The sequence below is a fragment of the Perissodus microlepis genome, chromosome 1 (genome assembly GCF_051167445.1).
Source record: "Perissodus microlepis isolate ML-2025 ecotype Zambia chromosome 1, ASM5116744v1, whole genome shotgun sequence".
NCBI classification, from domain to species: domain Eukaryota; kingdom Metazoa; phylum Chordata; class Actinopteri; order Cichliformes; family Cichlidae; genus Perissodus; species Perissodus microlepis.
Window position 1 is genome coordinate 37,039,306 of NC_140461.1, and position 21,462 is coordinate 37,060,767.

The following is a 21,462-nucleotide window of genomic DNA, read 5'->3' on the forward strand; positions in this document are numbered from 1 at the left end:
CTGCTGTTGTATAAATAAAACTGAACTGAACTGTGAGACAGCTCAGTGTGTCACACTCTGACTTGATTACACTGTGGGTGCCTGACCTGTACAACAACTGATGATCAGCTGTCTCGTCCCGTCTGTCGAGGCAGATGGCCGTCCCTCCCCGAGCCTGGTTATTCCTGTTAAAAAGGAGTTTTTCCTTTCCACTGTCACCAAGTGCTTTCTTAAAGGGGAGTTGCTTGATTGTTGCCGTTTTGAGTGTTGAAGTCAGTGGGGATCTACACTACACCACTGACATCTATTGATTGCAGAGTCTCATCACTGCTGTGCTTTAAGCAGGAGAACACATAAATGCCATCAGTCCGTCATCACTCACTCTGTCCTCACGACACGCTTCCTGCTCTTTATGTGTCAACAGGCTGGCCTGAGATGGGAGTGATCCTCTGGTGTTCCTGCTTAGGGTGATGTGACAGGTCTGAGAGAGCAGGCAGAGGACGCCTGAAAATGACATTCTGTTTCTATCAAAGCTCGGTCACAGTGAGCTGTGCTGGCTGCAGCAAACAAATAAGAGAAGAATTTCCTTTAATCTTTGGAGTATTTTTTTCCCAGACCACGCCAGCGTTTCCCTTTCTTCTTGTTAACCTGCAACTGTTCTCCCAAAGCTGGTGAGAAAGGCGACGCATTTCTTTATATCATCGGGTTAATTTTCAGGGTTAAATCCATCTCTGTTGGCTGCCAAGGCAAAAATCATTTGATTTTAATCGTTCTGATATAATTTAAGCTGCATTAACAGAAAATAATAATATTGAGCATTTTGCCCTCCCTCTAATCATCACTGTTTCAACAGACACCCTTGCAACATGTCTATGTGTGGTCGAGGTAGAAACGGGAGGCAGTAAAAGAGGCCGAGAATGTACTCAGTGTGTTTTATGCTCGGTCTCTCTCAGCCCTCAAAGCAAACTAAAAATAATTATTAACCTTTTTCATTTTTTGCACAAATGCAAATAGAGCCCAATGAAGCAAACTCAAGTGAGACCAGCTCTCCAAAACAAAAACTGTCCATGAGTTTAATTAAATGGCTTTTCAGAATACCAGGCGAGCTGCTGTCATATTTGGAAGTCAAGATTAGTAAAGAGAAATATCCATGTCAACAGTAATACTGAAAAAATCTGCAAAAATGCTGACATGATAAGGTTAAAATCAGCTGTAAAGCAGTTACTATTGGTCTGCAGTACAGAGCTTTACTGTGTGATGGTAAAAAACAAAAAACAACAGGCTAGCTGTCAAATGCACTCGGATTACAAAGTTATGAAATGAGAGAAAAAAGGTTCTTTTTCCCGCTGGACAACGTTCTGGTCACTTTATGAATGAAGTGTTAAATGTAAAAACTTTTCCTCACAATGGTCACATGGTCTGTGGAAGATAATATAAAATGCAATCAAGTTTTTCTACATTTATTTGCATTTCCAATAAAAAAAAAAGAAAGAAAGAAAATGAAAAACAAATCTTACTTCATATCTGAAGCTGCCTGCGTTGTCAATACTGGTAATTGTCACGGTTCTGGGTCTGAGTTTCTTATGTTTTGGTTTATTTTTGCATTATGGATTATTTTCTGTGCTTTGTTGATTATTATTAGAATTCTCTGTTTCTGTTTATTCGTTTTTAGGGTTTGTGTCTTATGTTTAGTGTAGGTTCACTTCTGTGTCTAGTCTGCGTCTTTGTGAAGGGGTTTCCTGTTTTAATGTGAAGGTCTGTGCCTCATGTGAGTGTATTCAGTTTGTCTCCCTTGTCTCGTCTTGTCAATTACTTCCAGCTGTGTTCCCCACCTGTGTGTAATCTCCCTGTGTTCTTCTGTGTGTATTTAAGTCGTGTCTGCTGGTGCACTAGTTGCTGGTCTGTCTGTGAATCTACTGTGTGTTCTCCCTGCTATCAACCTCCATATGCCTCTGCTGACTCGCCTTCATGTTCGTGTTCTGGTTTGCTGTTTTGTAGTTTAGTTTTGGCTCTGTTTTGCCATTTTTCTCCTTGTATTTTATGTTACAATAAACCACCTTCACATGGATCCTCGTTTATTTCTCCCACACGGCTCACTCCTTTCGCTGTGACAGAGCTGGAAGTTCAGGAATTGTGTGGAAAATATGCAATTTGCAATGCCAACGTTCAAAAATCTTGCCTGCAGGCCGTGTTGAGGAGTAATGGAGTACATTTACCAGCGTTACGTATTTAAAACACAAAATATCTGAGTATCTGTATTCTGTTACAGTTACCGCTTAAATAAGTTATAATTAGAATACAGTTACTTTGTTGAAATAAATGCATCACACGGCGGTCATGTCCTGTTTCATATGTTAGCCTATCCCCTCCCTAATTGTGGTAATTCCACACATTGCCAGAAACCCAAACAAAACATGCAATAAGCAGCTCTAATGTAAGCGTCCTGCTAATGTTGGTGGCGGTTAACCCTAACCTTACTGCAAATTTTTTGTTGTCGTCATCTCATCGATTTGTCTGTGCAACAATCAGCCATTAAAACTACCAGGATTAAATATTGTGTGCTTCTCATAACAGCTCTGACCAGTTGGAGCGTGAATGAACCCAGGAGCTCTGGGGTTCTCCTGGGAACTTGTTCTGGCAAATTCTCCATCAGATCCTTTCCGTTGTCAGGGATATGGAGTGAGGTCCCAGTGGATCAGGCTTGTCCTGGCACATGATGATTGTTTGGATTGCTATCTGATGTGTTGGGAGGCCAATGCCATGAACTCTTTGTTGTTCCTCAGTCTAGTTGCACTTTCCCACAGGACAGTGTAAATGCCACCATTGTGCTTAGTTTGCAACAATGTTCAGGTAGGAGGTACACGTCTTGGTGTTATACCTTTCACTGGTCAGTATTTTTAACATTATGGCGATGCAATCTATGGTCAGCACACTTTAGGTAACGAGGTGTGCATGTTCCCACCTCCCACAAGTGCTCTCAAAGCAGGATGGCTGCAGGTGCAGCACATCAGCCCAGCCTCCTGCTATCACATCTAATTAACCTCATTTTCATCTCCTCACACAATCGGGCACACACTGTAGCATGGCAGAGGCTAATTAAACTCATGTACAAGACAAACAGACGTTGAACCCCGGCCGTCCCCGTGCGCGCTACGACGCTGACATTTATTAAGCTCGATTACGACCCATATGGTTTTTTAATGTGTGGTAATAAAGTGTGAAGGCACGTAGAGAAGGCTGGGGGTGGGGTGGGAGTAAAAGCGAGCGGCAGCACAGGTGAAACACTGTTACTGTGATCACGTCGGAGACTCGTCTATCCTTCAACCACCATCTCCGCTCAACTTAATTAACTTTGCCTCATCCTCTCCATTGAGGTCTCCAGCTTTGCTCAGTGTCATCAAAAAGGCATTAGCATATCAGCTTTTATCAAGTTAGAGCATGCATAATGCAGCCTATAAGACACAAAGAAGTGTCAGCTTTAAATTGAATTTACATTAATGATGCATTAATGTAAAGCCATTATAGCTTTAGAACACATTCATATCTTGGACACTGTCAGTCAGAGATGGAGTATCTCTAAGCTGAACCCATTCAAAGTCGTTTTCGAGCCTTATCTTTATCTGAAAGACAGAATTTAAAAATATATTGCTGTTGGTATTTCTAACAACCTCTTCTGCTCATTTAAAGCTCTGGATTTTTATTCTGGGACCTGAGCTTTCCATGACTCATCGTTCAAAAATAGTCGCTGTGTATCACACACTGGGCCTTGATGCAGGCTGACAGTTCATCCACTCTCCAAACAAGTGGCTTTAGCTCCTCCTTCTTTAATACTACTCTTTGAGCCAACTTTACTCGTCTTGGCTGTTTCTCATAAGCAGAAGGTTTGATGAACAGATGGGCTTCTGTGGTCAGAGGTGTCTGTGCTCTCAATGACATCATATAGTAGACAGTAGAAAAATAAAGATGCAGGGATGACTTGAGCACTGCCCACATTTTTTTCTGGCAGCCCAACTGCTTCTTTATTTAAAATCTCAAGAGGTTCATACTACATACTACTGAGTAGAGATGGCACGATACCACTTTTTTATGTCCGATACCGATATCATAAATTTGGATATCTGCCGATACCGATATGAATCCGATATAGTGTGTTTTTTAATCAATAAAACTGTTTTTTTAATATCTTGCTGCATTTTGTATAAGTTCATACTCAAGTTTAAATAAACAACAACACTAAAGCTATTCTGTTATACCTGTATGTAAAAAATACACTGCACCCAAAATATTTTATAGTTCAGCAACACTGATCAATCTAATAAACTTAAACCTGCTCCATCCTCCCTATTCTGGTATTTTAAAGAGTACTTAGCAGAAATATTAAGCAACCTAACTAATAGGGTTGCAAACTCCCAGCAAAAAAAAATAGGGAAAAATGCCCAGAAATAAATTATTTTTCAAGAATAATTAAATAGATTCAACATCTTTCTTCAACAGAATTGCAGACTGCACAGATGGTATCTTCCCAAAGGAAAAAGTACTATAGCTTACTAGGGTATATTAGACTTAACAGTTACTATATACAGTAATGGACTTCTATACATTTTACATCAGATGAAAACTTTGGTTGTAATTATTTATTAAAAGCTAGACATTTTAAATGAGAATAAGAAAGAAAAGTATGTCTTTGTGCCCCCTTTTCCTGTTAATGCCCTATCGGCCCCCCTGGCTAAACTTTGCTAGATCCGCCCCTGCACAGTTACCAGCCGTCAGCTGCATAGAAAAAGATCCTGGTGTAGAAAGTAATATTAAATAAATTCTAACAACAGCTTATCAAGGTTAAACGTGCTGCTGTTGTTCAGCCGCTGGTTTCCTCTTTCTGGTGCAAAGTGGGCCAAAAATAAAGAAGAGAGACGGACTCGCGACAGAAAAGCCGATCAGCTGATCATTGATCAGTTTCATGATTGAAGTAGCAGCAAGAAGAGGCAGTCACTCCATATATCGGTTGTTAAGCTTAACGTGGGAATGCTTTACAAACATTCAGAGATGAACTTACACACTTGCTTTACTTCTCTCTGGGAAAACTTCCTTGGAGATGAAATGCCGGATTGCTAGCGAGGCTACAAATACACACAGCCGCTCTATCACGTGACCACACTGCTCCGACGTGCTACGGTTATGAGCCGAGTTACGCCGTGTCGCAAGTTTTGTGAGGTGCTTTTTTGATATTTAATGGATCGGATTACATTTTTTATTTCTCTCCGATATCCGATCCAGTAATTTACGTCAGTATCGGACCAATACCGATACGTAATATCGGATCGGTCCATCTCTACTACTGAGCCCTGAAAGTGCTTTCTGCTGAAATTCTCATTCACCTAATCACAATCACGCAGCCCTTTTATCTGCGGTTAACCAATAGTTACACACACTTGCAGTCTGAATGCATCAGAGTTCCTTATGTTTCCCAGGAATAGATTGGCACTTGGATGTCAGATGAGATCGGATGTGCTCAGGGTGGTGTGGCTTCTGAATGAACTGGTGGGCTGTGAGGTCAGTTCATTGATCAGGCTGTGAGGTCAGTTCATTGATCAGGCTATAAGGTATAGCCATATGACTATGATGACAGGCCGTGCACATCATCTCAGGTCATCTGTCTTAAAGGCATGAACAGACGTTTCTTCAGCCAGGACACGCGGGGGCATGATATCCGATACTTATGTGTTGTACCAAGTGAATCCACATAATAGGTTTTATGATTTTGATGTCCACACTTAACTCAATGTGCAACTTTATTGGCTGACAGTAGACAGTGTGTTGTGGTCCACATGTGTAAAGTGCACAAAGATTTCAGAATGCAGCCTGAATACAATCATGTCAAAACTCAGTCTGAGCGTTATGGTGATGCCTAATTTTACCAGTTCTTGTCACATGCCAGGTGTCATGTTTCATTAGGGGCTCAGAGCTCCTGACTGATGCCAGCTTCCTCCTCCAGTGCCTCCACACCTGATAGATACTCTTAATGAATTATCAGCACTGATGCTTCCAAATCTCTATATAACTGAAACATGATGCAGGGCTGAGGGGCACAAGTGGCAATAGATTGGAACATCTACTCGGTAATCAAACCGCCATCTGTTGCTATGATGTCTCGGTGATCTTGGAAGAGCGAAAAGCCCAGTCCACTCCAGTATCCAATCACAATCCCACAATCAGACCGCTAGTCCTGACGATGACTGTTTTGTGTGAACCAACAGAAGAGACAGAACAATGAAGCAGTTTATGAAGCAATGCAGATGTATTCCACAAAAACGACAGGCAGAACATCTTTGTGCAAATCTAATACAACAAAGATGTAAGAAGGAAAGAGAGAAGCGCAAAACTGGAGAAGAGTATGGAAAGATAAAAGGACAAGATAAAAGGGAAAGAATGCAGAAAAAATGGAAAGGAAGCGGGAAAAGATCGGAATGGAGGAGGAAAGAAAAGAAGAGTAAAAAGTAAAGAATAACAGAAGAAAAGCAATAAAGTCAGAGGAGATGTCTGCATCTCAGTGATCACCAGGGAGCGTCTCCCACCCTGCTGCCAGAGCTGCTGGATAACTATCAGGCGGTGTGCCCAGTTGTTTCCCTGCAGACATCTTCGTGATAAGTGAGACGAAGCCAGCAGCCTTCACAGCCTCCTCACTGTGCAGCGGCATCAATCAGAATACATGAGCAACAATCATGCGGAGCGCGGGCTGGCTGATGTGACAGTGAGCGGATGAAGGTCAGTGGTTAATCACAGTTAAAGGGTAGACGCTGTCCTATGCGGAGGACTACAGTCAGAACAATTCCACGTATCTGCTGTCCGCTCCATCGCTGCCGTGTCACTCGAGAGGTTCAGTCATTCTGAATGATGACAGGCTAAAGGTCGCGCAGGTACAAAAGCACCATCACAGTAAAAGAGCCTAATTTACCTAAGAATTAAGGGTGGGCGATATAAACCAGCGGTCCCCAACCCCCGGGCCTCGGACCGGTACCGGTCCGTGAGTCGTTTGGTACCGGGCCGCGAGAGTTGAGGCTCAAGTGTGAAATGTATGGTTTTCAGGGTTTTTATCGGTTTTCAGCGTTATTTTGTTATCGTTTTTATCGTCAACTCGGTTTTCCTGGGTCTTTTCACGTGTGTTATGAATAAATCTTCTTTTTTTCGGTACCGGTACTAGTTTTATTTTGTTGTATTTATCCGCGACACCTTAAAGGCCGGTCCGTGAAAATAATGTTGGGCATAAACCGGTCCGTGGCGCAAAAAAGGTTGGGGACCGCTGATATAAACGATATACGACATAAACAATATAAATTTGGCCAACGATAGAGATTTTGACTATATCGCTCTATCGCGATAGCGCATGTTGATGATGTCATCAAGCTGCGCCTGTTTTGGTCGAAAGCACCGCAGCGGCTAAAAACATTATCATCTGCAAATTATGGCGGGCGACAGTCATAGCAAAGAGATGAAGCACTTTTGAAATATGGGGAAAGCCAAAAACTGCGCTTCCTCCACTTCCGTAACATTGATTCATTAATGTTGAATTCTCTCGCAGCTGTTCTAGTCCCATGTTGTTGCAGTGCATTAATAACTAACCTCGTATTGTGGATGAATGATCTCAGTTGTTCTCCTGACTGAATTTGGCCCGTGTATAGCATCCTGCTATGCGATTGCATTTGTCCCTGACCACCAGAATCCCTCACGTTAACTTTTATCGAGTGGAAAAAAAGTTGGCGTTCATCCTCCAGCTTCACTGTTTATGTTATGCTAACATAGCTGTGTCGCTAGCAATCACGTAGCACAACATTATATACCAGCTAGCCCAACTTCAGTAACCCTGCAAACGTCACTGCTGTTTAGTTTTCTGTCTTCATTTATGTTGGAAGTGGTAGCAGAGCTGTACGTTTGAATTAGTTTCAAAAATCTCTCAGTCAGAACATGGTATGAAATGTTTAGGTGTAAACTAGCAAGCTAACTTCCTGTTAACTTCTAACTCCGTTAAATTTAATAAATTCTGTTTTCATGGATGCCTGGATGTTAAACTTAATTGTTACACCTGGTAAAGCAGCAACGCTGATGATTTAATTAAAGATGAAAGAATTTGGACCGTTTTTAACTCTTAGTGTTTTGGACCCAGATTACTCCGCAAAGCTCCTCACTACGGCAGCCGTAATGCTCTGACGATCCATCAAGCAGCGCGGCTTACCAAAGTTGTACTAAAACATTTTTTAACAGATTTCTGCACGCCCAAATCTGTTCGAGGTCAGTAAGCACAACCAGAATTCATACATATGGCACACTCTCGATTTTTGAGAAAATTAAAGGATTTTAAGTGTGCCTTATAGTGTGGAAAATACGTTTATCAGAAGAAAAGAATATATCGCGATATATATCGTTACCGCACATGCTTCAAATTATATTGCGATATGAATTTTAGGCCATATCGCCCAGCCCTACTAAGAATGTTTGGTCTTCACTTCTTAAAATGCAATTTTTGTTGTAATTCAAATCTCTAAAAATAGCTTTTCTTACTTACCGACATAAGACAGACGGGGGGAATCTGACATACACATAAATTGTTATATGAATTTATGAGCATTTCTATCAATATTACCGAAAGATGACTTTGTTTTGTACCACTTGCACTGGCCAGCACCATCTCCAGGTCAGACAAACTTAGTTTCCTTGTTTCTTAACAACTAATATATTCGTTCAGACTTAATCCCTTTGGTGTGTTTCAGTTGTGCAGAAGGCATCCTTTGGCAGAGCTGCATGACGTGCTTCCAATTCATAATTTTTCAATGAAATAAATGTATTTCAAATAAAACCATGATATTTTCTATATATAAAGATGCTATAAGTACTGTTTAATGCCCCACATCAACCAAGCGAAACCCAAAAGTTCAAGTGGGACACAAACCAGGGTCTCCTATCTGTTACACCTACTTATTCCACAGACACAACTCTAACCTTCATTCATGAACATTATGGGCTTATATCTTGACATCCACCATTAGGGCTGTTCGATATAACGATATATATCGGATGACGATATAAAAATGTCTATCGTTGCATTTTACGCTATCGTTTGTTTCGTGGTGTCGCAAAATAAGCTGTTTATGGTAATATTTTTTCATCGTTTTGATGGTCATTGTAGTGTCTATATTCATTTATTAAAGTTCTCTCTTTCTCTTACATTTAATATAACCACACTACGGACGGACAAGCGCCTGTTTTTATGCGTTGTCGTTAGCAACAACAACGGTAAAACCACCGCGTGTCCGCTTGTTCCACCTAAACCTTTCATAATAAAGCTCAAGATCCTGTTGAGACTTTTCAAAATAAACTGAATCACGTGAAAGATGCAGAGTATTTACAGATGAGAAGCAAAAAAGAGCCGCCAGGTGCTAAAAAATAGTCCTTAGACTCAAACGTTAGAACAGGCTTTTCCCCGCAGCACGCCGTGTAATAAATACTCACAAAGAAAACGGCGGCCGTTACAACTTATGTCTAAAAATGTATCGTTTCATGCATCGGTTAAAACACTCGACTCCAGCTACATGACGCCCAGCTGGAAACACTTCACGCAAGTCGAGCTGCCCGAGATTCACAGAATTTACAGAAAATGTTACATTTTTGTGATTTATATCGTTATCAGACGATAGATGTCTTAATATCGGGATATGAGATTTTGGTCATATCGCACAGCCCTATCCACCATCACTATCCATAGTTCATCAAGGCAGTGACACAGAAAGACAAAAAGACACCTTGTGCATAATGGTGACATTCAGAAATGGCATAATATGTTGTCTATGAATGAGATTATTTTCATTATTTGGGAGAGAACCAGTGGTTAGAGCTATAACAGCCAAATCCAAGTTATAAAACTAATTACATGATTGATAAGGAGTTGTGAAAAGTGCATTAGTTTGGCCGGGATCATATCATCTGAAATGTCAGACACTTATTTTCAGCTGTGAAGTTTTCAATTCCCTTTGGAAATGTTGGGTTGGGCTTGAGCGGACTTTTAGGTGACATACGGAAAGAATAAGGTTCATGCCCTTACATAAAAAAACAGACAAACAAACATTAAAACTGTTCAAGAAAGGCCCAGTTAGCCTACTCCTAGACTGAAGAAATAATAGTGAATAAAGTAAGAATAATTACAATCATCTTCTTCATATAAAACATACCCCAAAGCCCTCACACTTTCTTTTTTGTTTTCCTTTTAATTTCGGGGGGAGGGGGGCATTTTGGTCCCAATGCAAAAGGTGAGCCACTGACTTTTCAGACCCCACAAGTATGGTAAAACAAGCCTAACACACACACACACACACACACACACACACATGCAACAGCGGCTGTGTGCAGAATAAACACACTTCAAGACAGTATTGACACCATTAACACAACCAACCACACGTTGAGAAGATGAAATGAGTCCGGTCAGGCATGAGGAGGCCCAATTCAACCTCTGAGGAGGTTAGCCAACGATCCACTGCACTTCAGTGGAAAAAGAGATTTAATCCAACACACACACACAATCACCCTCCCTGTCCACATGCTGTTTCTGTATTTTCACGCTTACAACACGAGTGCTCCCACAGGACAAGAGGCAGCACATGAAGCAGAGACAGAAAAAGCACTTGGTAAAAATTTCTAAATTGTACGCTACCATTGTTGGATACCAGCTGGACCAGAGGATAGGCGATGGACTAAATGGATTAAACAGATTTAGCTGTAATGAACTGATTCAAATATCACCAAAACAACATCATTCTAAAGTGTCATTGCTACGTATTGTTGCAATGAATTGAACAACACATTCATGAAAGTTGCATTTTCAGGTGGTTCGATTATGTTTTTCCCCCCAAACACAATCGTTTCAGTGTAGCAAATGCAATAGAGAAGTTGTTCAAAACAAATGAATCATATTTTATAAATTTGTAATGTCAATAAACTGTTTCTATTTCTAAAATCCTGGACCTTCACCCACTCTTCCCCATGCTCCCAGAGACAACAGCATAATCTCATGGACAAACATGACAGCAACATCATGTGACTGTTAAATATGCAAACAGGTGACAGTAATGTTAATGTGCCTTCAAACACCTCACCTTTACAACGTAGCAACATGTAATGACTATTTGTCTTCATTCATTCAATTTATATACACTGTTAAAAAATACAAGAAACAAGTTTAATCAGCATCGAGTCAAATTAACTTCTGAGATACTGACATGTGATCTGGTCAGTTAAGGGAGTTGTCGATCCATCTTAGCTGCTTTGGTGTTAATGGAGTTATTAACAGGTGCACTGGAGGACTCACAATGAGACAACTATCTTTCCCTGGTGCGCTGGTCTCCCATCATCTTTTCTGTTTTTTGAATGGTTTTGCATTTGGCTAGGATCAGTGGTACCACTGCTAGCACGAGATCATACCTGGACCCTTCAGAGGTTGCACAGGTAGTCCAACGACTCCAAAATGCTGCAACGTGCCAAAGCCAGAAGGTGTCCTGTTGCCTTCCAGCACAGTCTCAAGAGCATGGAGATTTCAGGAGACACGCAGTTACACTACAAGAGCTGGACCTATAACCCATCAGCATGATCAGTATCTGCTCCTTTGTACAAGGAGGAACAGGATGAGTACTGCCAGAGCCCCACACCTCCAGCAGGCTACTGGTGTCAATGTCTTTGACCAAACAATCAGAAACAGACTTCCTGAAGGGTGGACTGAGAGCCCAACACTCTCTAGTGCAGTGTTTCCCAACCTTTTGGAGCCACGGCACATATTTCACATTACAAAAATCACACGACACCAAACAAAAATGTCCCGAAAAGCATATTGATCATTTTTCTCCACGCACCAGGTATAGCGGAATTGGCTGGTTTCTTCTGACCACTACTCATGGTAGGGCCCTCATCTGGATCAGAGTTTTCTCCAGGACCAGGTCAGACGGACTACTTCCTCTTTTCAAATATTTATCTATTGCTATTCGTGCTGCATCATCTCACAGCATGACTATTATGTCATTTCTTCTTCGTCTTCTTCTGTTTTACTGGCATTTAGCAACCCATTGAATTAGAGCAGGTAGTTTTACTGCCCTCTAGTGGAAGACAATGTGATTGTTCTGCCTGTTACTCACGCTGGTCGCTTAGAGTACTAATCAGGTGGAACCAGATAATCTTCCACAGCACACCTGAACATTTCTCACGGCACAAGTATGTGCCACGGTGGTTGGGAAACTCATGGGTCCTGTGCTCACTGACATTTTCCATAGAATACCAGAATTGGCAGGTACACCAGCGGCTCCCTGTGCTGTTCACAGATGAGAGCAAGTTCACCCTGAGCACATGTCACATGTGACAGGATGTTGTGCTGCCTTCTCAGTATGACCAGGTTGATGGTGGGTCAGTGATAGTCTGGGGAGGCACACACAGACATCTCCGGGCCACAGAACCCTGAGTGCTGTTAGGTATCGAGATTACGTGGAATGTTCTTTTGGTTTTTAATCTTAAAGACTTGATTAGGTTTATGTCTCATCAGATTTTAATGTATAACTGATGATGTCAAAATTGAGTCTCCCAGTACCATTTAATACCAGCAATGAGGCAACAGTAAAGGTAGACCACAGCACACAGCTATACTGTCAAAGTCTGTGTGAGTGTGAGATTGCATGCACTATTATTGTTTTAATTATCCTGTCCTGAGCCGTTTCTGTCCTCCATCTCTTAGTAACTTGTGCTTCCTGTACAACACGCTCCTTTAAAACCAGCGCGACGCCAGTGTAAAGCCAGGACAGACATGTGGGTGCTAGGTGGGGCGATGGTGAGTCTTGTGTAAGGTGTTGATCTCTGAAGCATTGCTATAAATGTCAGGCTGCTCATCCCACCAGAACCATGCATTGGTGGTAGATATACACACTATAGCATCTTTGCATGAAGTGCATGTTAGTTCACAACAAAGGCCACTAAGGACTATGAGGTAGATATGGGAAAAGGTTGAGGGTGAAAAAGGACTGAGTTACCAGTTATCAGCAGAATGAATGTTTTTAATGGTTTCAGTTATTCCAACTTATTACAAATTAGAGCAGGGCGATATAGCCAAAAATATTTATCACGAAATATATATCTGAAAATTTGCGATAATGATATAACTGACGATATAATTGATGCAAGACAAAATACAACTCCACAACTTTACTACCACAAAAAAACACCATCCATTTATTTTCACTTAAACAAGCAGCTTTTTTTTATGTGCATGAAAGCTATATAAAAATTTAACAGTGCAAATGCAAATTCCTTGCTGAAAGTTTAACCAAAAGGCATTTCCAGTAGAAATGGGCTGACATATCCTGAGCATAACCATGTATAATATCCACTGAAGTTAAAAAGAGGTGCTTTGCTACATTAAACTGCAGTGTGCCAAATAAAAAAGTCAAATATGTATTTTCCAGACCATAAGGTGCACGGGATTATAAGACACATTAAGCAAAACAAAGCAGTCAGATAAATCAAACTTTATTCAACTCATTCTTCTTGCTTCCTCGACTTCTGTACCATTGATTCATTAATGCTGTATTCTATCACAGCTGCTCTATTCCCATGTTGTTGCAGTATATGAATGACTAACCTTGTATTGTGGATGGATTATCTCAGTTGTTCTCCTGACTGAAGTTTGGTCCGTTTACAGCATCCTGCCATGTGATTGCATTTGTCTCTAACCATCGGGAACCTTCACGTTAACTTTTATCGAGTGGAAAAGTGTTAGCGTTCATCCTCCAGCTTCACTGTGTTTATGCTATGCTAACATAGCTGTGTCGCTAGCCACCACGTAGCACATCATTATATACCAGCTAGCCCAACTTCAGTAACCTTACAAACGTCACTGCTGTTTGGTTTTCTGTCTTCATTTATGTTGGAAGTGATAGCAGAGCTGTACGTTTGAATTTTTTCAGAAATCTCTCAGTCAGAACATGCTATATCACGCTTAGGTAACTAGCGAAACTAGCGAGCTAACTTCCGCTAGCTTCCTGCTAACTTCTAACTCCGTTAAATGAAAAAAATTCTGTTTTCATGGATGCCTGGATGTTAAACTTCATAGTTACACCTGGTAAAGCAGCAACACTGATCATTTTATTAAAGATGAAAGAATTTAGACAGTTTTTAACTCAGTGATGCTGCAGTGTTCGTTTGACTTTGGGACCTGAGATTTAAGAGCACCTTAGTTCAACAAATACGGCAATAAGGACAGCCCGCTTGCATGTTCTACAAAAAGATGTGCTTTGTTGTGTATCTGACAGACAAACACCAAACCAGTTCCACATCACTGAAGTTGCACCATTTTTACAGACCAATTCTGGTTCATGTTTCACTCAACAATCAGCCATGTGTGTATGAAAACAAGGCACTGCACATGGATGTTTTACCCATATTCTATCGTGATATTTCATTTTCTTATCGTTGCCTAACATTGTACCGGTATTACCGTGAACGGTATAATATGGCCCAGCCCTATTACAAATGTCTATTTAGTTTCTGTTTTTATTTAACTTATTTTCTTGCTTTTAAAACATAAAAATATTATTATATTTTCAATAATTAAATTTGCACAGTTTTCCTGAGGGAATGCAGGCTCTCATTCTAGATTACGTGGGGTGAAAAGTATGGACTCTCCACAGATTACTAGTCCAGCACAGGACCACCACAAAGACAGATGACCATGTCACATCTATGGTCAATTTATATAATCCAAACTTGTTGGGGTGCAGTAGGTACGGATATGGCAGCTAGTCAATAAGCCCAGAGGACCAGAACCGACCTTCTAAAAGCACGACAATGAAAATGCACAGTAATTTAGCAGTATACTTCTAGAGCTTGACAAATTATTATTACCAAATTACTAAACATGGAATAACTTTAATGTGTGATTTTAAAAGGTTTCTTAATCATGAACCCTGTCAGGATGATCTTTAAACTAACAAAAAGGGATTTTTTTTTTTTTTAAATTAAATTGGCCTATATGTGACCTGTGTGACTCAAGCACAGTTTAACACTCCTGCATTTCACATGCACAAGATTATTCAGGATGAGCTCATTAGTTAGTGACTGACATGTCACTGGCCAATAAGCACGCAGTTTCACGGTCAGAGCCAACATCCATATACAAAGATGACAGTGATGGAAGGGTTCATCTTCAAAATGATATTTCAGAAACCAGCAGCAACATCCATCTTATATACTGTGTATAGCACACACTTCAGGGGGATGACCGGTTTATTAAAAATGTGATTAACAGTTTGGCTGCTAAATTCTTTTTTATTAGATAGTTTTTCTTCATTTTTAGCATTATTATGCTTATTGTAATCCTTTGATCATTTATTCATCCACTGCTTATCCAACTTCCCTGGACCCAATCCCAGCTGGGTGAGCAAACAAATTCCCATCCACATCCAAATCCGATTTACAATCACCAGCCTAACCTAAGATCCAAGTCTTTGGACTTTGGGATGAAACCTTTGGAAGAACAGGAAGAACATGAGCTCAAACAGAAAGGCCAGCCAAAAAGTTTCAACTGGAAGCCATTTTTTTTTCTGGGAGGCGACAGTGCTAACCGTTGTACCACCACGCCATCACTTGATTGGCTAGTTAATTAGTCTCTGAAAGGTTAAAAGTGGAGCACCTGGAGGAGAACAGTGCAAGGAACTACAACAGGGACTACTCGGTCCCCGAGCTATTCAGCTGCTTATCAAACATTTTGTACTCACCAAGCGTATAAAGTTAACTATTTGTCGGCCTCTGTAGTAGTATGGCACCATCACTGTCCTCTAGAGTCAGATGATTTTCACTAGTCCAGATGCTGACTAACAGACACCATCCCCGTGAGGGAAGCAGGTTGAGTCCTGTATAATTCACACAGCCTTAAAATACACCGCTATCTCTGTAGAACTACTGCTGCTAGTAACCTCGCCCTTTTCTCTCATATTGGTGTGTTTAGTAAAGCCAGTGGAAATTCTTTCAACTTTATCAGTCATGGATAAAAATCTGAGATGACAAAAAGAAAACAAAATGTATTTATATGGAAATGATTTGGGTGATCCGGCGTCTAACGACGAACAAGGGAAATGTAAATGTGTCTTGTACGGTGAACAAAAGAGACGTTCGTGTGCAAAACCTCGACAGAATAAATCCAATGCTTCGCTAAGTTTGGAGCAAAGGAAAGGAGAGACACAAAAAAAGGGAACCTGCAGCACATCTGAAAATGTCAAACAAAATGGGACGAGATGGGGTCTCTTCCAAATGCCAACGGAAGCAGGAGGAGCGGCGCCTCAGTGATGCTTTCAACATGCACCTCCTTCAAATCCCATCTGGGTTTGGTACTATATTTTTAGGTGGCTGGTTAAATTTCGTTGTGCGAGAATGCAAAGGTTATAACTTGAGCCAATAGCTGCCTGTTGCCATGACAACAGGGCCTCGGCTTCTTCTGAAATAAAGCCGAGGCGAGAAAGATTACAGAAAGCTACAGGGGCAACCCCCAGACAGACAGAGGAGGGAATGGCTGGCAGTGAACACAACCATGTCAGCATTAAAACATGTTAAAAACACAACAGCCTTAATAAACACAGAGTAGTTTGGACCTGGAAGCAGGGTTCATCACATCATCTCGGTATAAAGATTAATAATCATAAATATAGAAGAAATGTCAGCAGGAAAGAGATTGCTGAAAGTACCGAGAGGGACATGATGTGACAAACACAAAACAAAAACAACAAGACTGTCGAGGGAAAAAAAGGCCCAACGCTTTTTTTTCTCCTATCGGCTGGGACTGCAAATAAAACTCCACGACATGACCGCACAGTTTTTAACATGTGACCACACACAAGCATAAATGTGGGCAACGATGTCTGACAATTACATAGGTGCAAAATCTCCCCACAGAAGTAAAGTACTAAATTCGCCTTTATTGTACAGAGAGGCGACGGAGAAAGTACACGAGAAACTGAGGTTTTTATATTTGAAATGTAGAGAGAAATGCACTGTACATGCATTATGTTCTGGTCTATTTCCTGCTCCTGTGGGTGTCTAAAGTGAATATTTGCCAATAGCAGCTTTGCAAAAAAGTAGTTATAGAAATCTAAGGACCAGAACATTTTCTACTATGTTGTAAGAATTACCACAAACAATCTGGAAAACATGCAATGCTAAATATTATTCACATAGAAAAAAGAACAGTGCATCAAACTCCTAACTCCTGTACATGGGACAATGCACTCATGACAGACAAGACACGGCCAATGATTTTGCTTTTCTCTCCAAATCCCACTGACATGACCGGGAACCAGGTGATGAACTAGAACCCCAACTAAACCACATGAGCCGGGGATGACTGCATACACAGAGGGTAAAATTGGTCTTACCTTCATAAGAACTGACTCACTGAGCTTTTCTCTGTTGACAATCTTTATGGCAACTTTCTGGTTTGTGACACAGTGGACACCCAGCTTCACCAGACCTGAAACACAAAAATGTAAATAAATTTCACATCAGTCGTCATTTCTTCATATTCTGAGTCACACTCGGAATATGCAAACTCATAACAAAAACATTTGAACAGAGGTTTTCATGGCAGGACGAAGTCTAACCATAGCTGACCATCATAGAAAGAAAACCCCGAACAATGAAGACGATGTGAGCAAGCACTTGATGGCAGTAAGATGGAAGAACTCCCTTTGAAGCAGGAACAGACCTGCATCAGGAAGGGGTTTCTATGAACCGCTGTGGGTGGGGATAAGGTTGGGGTTGTTGTGTCACACAAGTCCTACATAAAGTTTTGTTAGACAATGTAGTCCGTAACTTTCTGAAGCAGATGTACTCGAGGTGCATCTGCTTCAGTTTAGTTCTCAAAGTCTTACTTTATTTTATCTGTTTTTGAAGAATTTAAAAAAAAAAAAAAAAACGAGTCACAAAGAATATAAAACAAATAATTTGTTTTGATGTATTTCAGAAAAAAGATGAAAGAAAACCACAAATCCTGATACAGGATTTTTTTTTCATAGTTTAAAAGGAACGATTTATAATACTACACACCGATCCCAAACCACACAACTGCATATTAACAGTCGTGTGTCTTATTTTGAAAGAAATATTTGCGCGTTACCATAGCGACCAGAGCGCATTAAGGGGCAGAGAGGAGGACGTTACTCTCAATGTTGTTGGCGCATTTCAGGAGGACGCTGCTAATAAAGTTAGACAGTTAATTCACGTTTATTATTATATTTACACAATACCACAGTTTTCGTATTGGTCGTATCATTTTATTTTGTTGTATTTATCGGCGACACCTTAAAGGACGGTCTGTGAAAATATTGTGTAATAATAATAATGGATTGCATTTATATAGCGCTTTTCTAGGCGCCCAAAGCGCTTTACAATTCCACTATTCATTCACTCTCACATTCACACACTGGTGCAGGCAAACCACAGTTGTAGCCACAGCTGCCCTGGGGCAGACTGACAGAAGCTGCCATATCGCGCCATCGGCCCCTCTGGCCAACACCAGTAGGCGGTAGGGTAAAGTGTCTTGCCCAAGGACACAACGACCAGGACAGAGAGAGCTGGGGATCGAACCGGCAACCTTCCGGTTACAGATGAGCTTCCCAACCCCCTGAGCCACGGTCGCATTAAACCAGTCTGTGGCGCAAAAAAGGTTGGGGACCGCTGTATCAGAGCATTGGTTCTGTTGCCTAACACATTCATTGACAAAGGATCTGGAAGGAATATCTCTTTTATCCAAACAACAACTACTGCAACTGGTTACACATTAAAAGAAATATATGATAATTAAAAAAACACTAAGACCCAGTAGCAGACTAAGTTAATGATTCTAGTTTGCACATGTATAGCTGGCTTTACTACAAGCCGATATAAACTCAGCTTTGTTAACCACATGGATAAAAATGTCACCGGCTTACATCTCCCAGGTTTCTTTATCACTGTGTACTTCTGAGAGCTGCCCTGATGTTATTCCACCATTCCAACAGAAATGTCAACACATACTACCTTTATCTTATTACAGTCACAATGACTCCATTCATCTTTATCAAAGCTCTGACACCAGGGGACTATATTTTACTTTGTGCTGAAGGTCTTCAGACAGCAGTGGAAATGCCACTGTGCATATGCACCTCTTCATTACGTGGTGCTGCATATATATTTCACAGGAGATGAGTGTGTCACTATTTGAAAGGTGATTTCCCTGCGGTGGTTCACAAGGAAGCGAGCGGAGCCGCGAGCAGCGGGGGTCTCTGGGCCAATATGGCAGCCTGGGGGCTCTTTTATGTCACCAGTTAGAACTGAAATGGCTTCCTGCGTGACATTCGCCGAGTCTTATTGATCTTGCTGTCAGAGAGGCTCGAGGACAGCTACAACTGCTTGCCATAATTCAGGACTAAGAAAGCCCTATAAAGGTTGCTCTGTATGAACACATTCAACCCAACAACTTATGATAGGTGCTGTAGAGGAGAGTACTCTGTGAGAGCTGAGCAGAAAATAGCAAACTAGGAAGCAGAGATACTGTACCTACAGCTTAAATGTCTTGAATCAGCTATTGCGTGCTTTCAGAGAATTATCATTTTTATTTTTAATCTGAGCATCAAGCAATTATTGTTCCACTTGCACAGCATCATAAAGGGCTCATGACTGGCGCTGAACATCAGAGGAAAAACCACCAACTTTGGTCTTTTTGGTAGGGCTGTGCAATATGACCAAATTCTCATATTTCGATATGCGACATTTATTGTCCCGAAAACAATCTAAATTACAAAAATGTTACATTTTCTGTAAATTCTGTGAATCTCAGCCAACTCGACTCGAAGTGTTTCCAGCTGGGCGTCGTGTACCTGGAGTCGAGTGTTTTGACCGATGCATGAAACGATACATTTTTAGACACAAGTTGTAACGGCCGCCATTGTCTTTGTGAGTATTTATTACACGCCGTGCGTCGGGGAAAAGTCTGTTCTAACGTTTGGAGCGCCTGACGGCTCTTTTTTTGCTTCTCATCCGTAAACTCTCTGCACACTCTTTCACGTGATTCTTGCGTCGGTGGTAGAAGAGGTTTGCAGTGTTTGGGGGACGGTGGGGACCGGTTTCCTGCATATTTTGCATAGTACAGTTTTCTGGTCTGTGTCAGACTTTTCATAACCAAATCATGTCCATGCTACAGAGGTAGCCCCTCATTTAGAAATAAGGTCCTCCATTTGTTTTGACTGGTCTTTGTGTTTGTCATCATTTCAGTTTATTTTGAAAAATCTCAACAGGATCTTCAGCTTTATTGTGAAAGGTTTATGTGGAAAATAAACAAGCGGACGGTGGAGCTGTCACTACCCGATCCGTACCGGAAACCCGATCGGTACCACGCATGCGCAAATCTTACGTCACTTCCTCTCTTCGCCAACATTGCGACAGTTATGTATTTGAATGACACGGTTAGCGCCCAGTTAGCTCCTAGCATTTCTCAACAGCTCTGCCTCCTTTTCGACTGTCCGGGACATTTAAACAATGGATAGAGGAATGGATGGATAGTGATAGTGGACATCATCATCACTATTCCAACAATCCTCTCCACACAGACAAGCATAAACACACTCGACTATCACTAAATCAAATTTAACACGCGTTTGTAATGACGCTAGTTCAGGTCAGCTCGGTCAGCAGGTGGCGGTATCCTCGTACACTGGGGAGTAAACTGCCATTAAACGAAACAGAAGAAGAAGAAAACATCTGCACATGCGCAGTAAGGATCGGGGAGTCCTGATCCGTAACTATCTTTTTATTTTTCGTTTTTGTCTACATTATACTGAAAAGTTTCATTATTGCAAACATTTTAAGAGATACTTATTATTCTTAACATCTTAACAGATACTCTGACCCGTAACTATCGTAAAATGCTTTGAGCGGCAGTAGTGGCCTTTTGCACATGCGTGGTACCGATCGGGTTTCCAGTACGGATCGGGTAGTGACAGGTCCCACACGCTGATATTACCGTCGTTGTTGCTAACGGCAACACGTAAAAACAGTCGCTTGTCCGTCCATAGTGTGGTTATTTTAAATATAAGAGAAAAAGAGAACTTTAAGAAATGAATATAGCCGCTACACTGACCATCAAAACCATGAAAAAATAAACAGTTTATTTTGCGACACCATGAAACAAACGATAGCGTGATATGAAACGATAGACGTTTTTATATCATCATCTGATATATATCGTTATATCAAACAGCCCTACTTTTTGGTACAGTGATAACAAAGAGAAACATCCAAAGTAAAAGTCAGGAGAAACTCCCATCAAATAGTCCTAAAAAATTAATAAACTCCACCAGGTAAAACAAGCAAGTCACAGGTTTAGCATAACTATGCGCTGTAGTAGTAGTAACCAGTGACAACTGGCGATGACCAAGC

At 41.1% G+C, this 21,462-nt stretch overlaps 1 protein-coding gene across 9 annotated transcripts in view; it reads right to left on the reverse strand.

Annotated features, from left to right (window-relative positions):
- The window catches only part of LOC146394208 (serine/threonine-protein kinase BRSK2-like), a 142,501-nt gene that overhangs the window by 54,010 nt on the left and 67,029 nt on the right, over nt 1–21,462 (reverse strand). For all 9 annotated transcript variants that reach the window (XM_084918962.1, XM_084918996.1, XM_084918883.1 and 6 more), the window contains exon 2: nt 17,424–17,518. In XM_084918962.1, the coding sequence (XP_084775088.1) occupies nt 17,424–17,518 (95 nt within the window). The remainder of the gene's footprint in view (nt 1–17,423; nt 17,519–21,462) is intronic.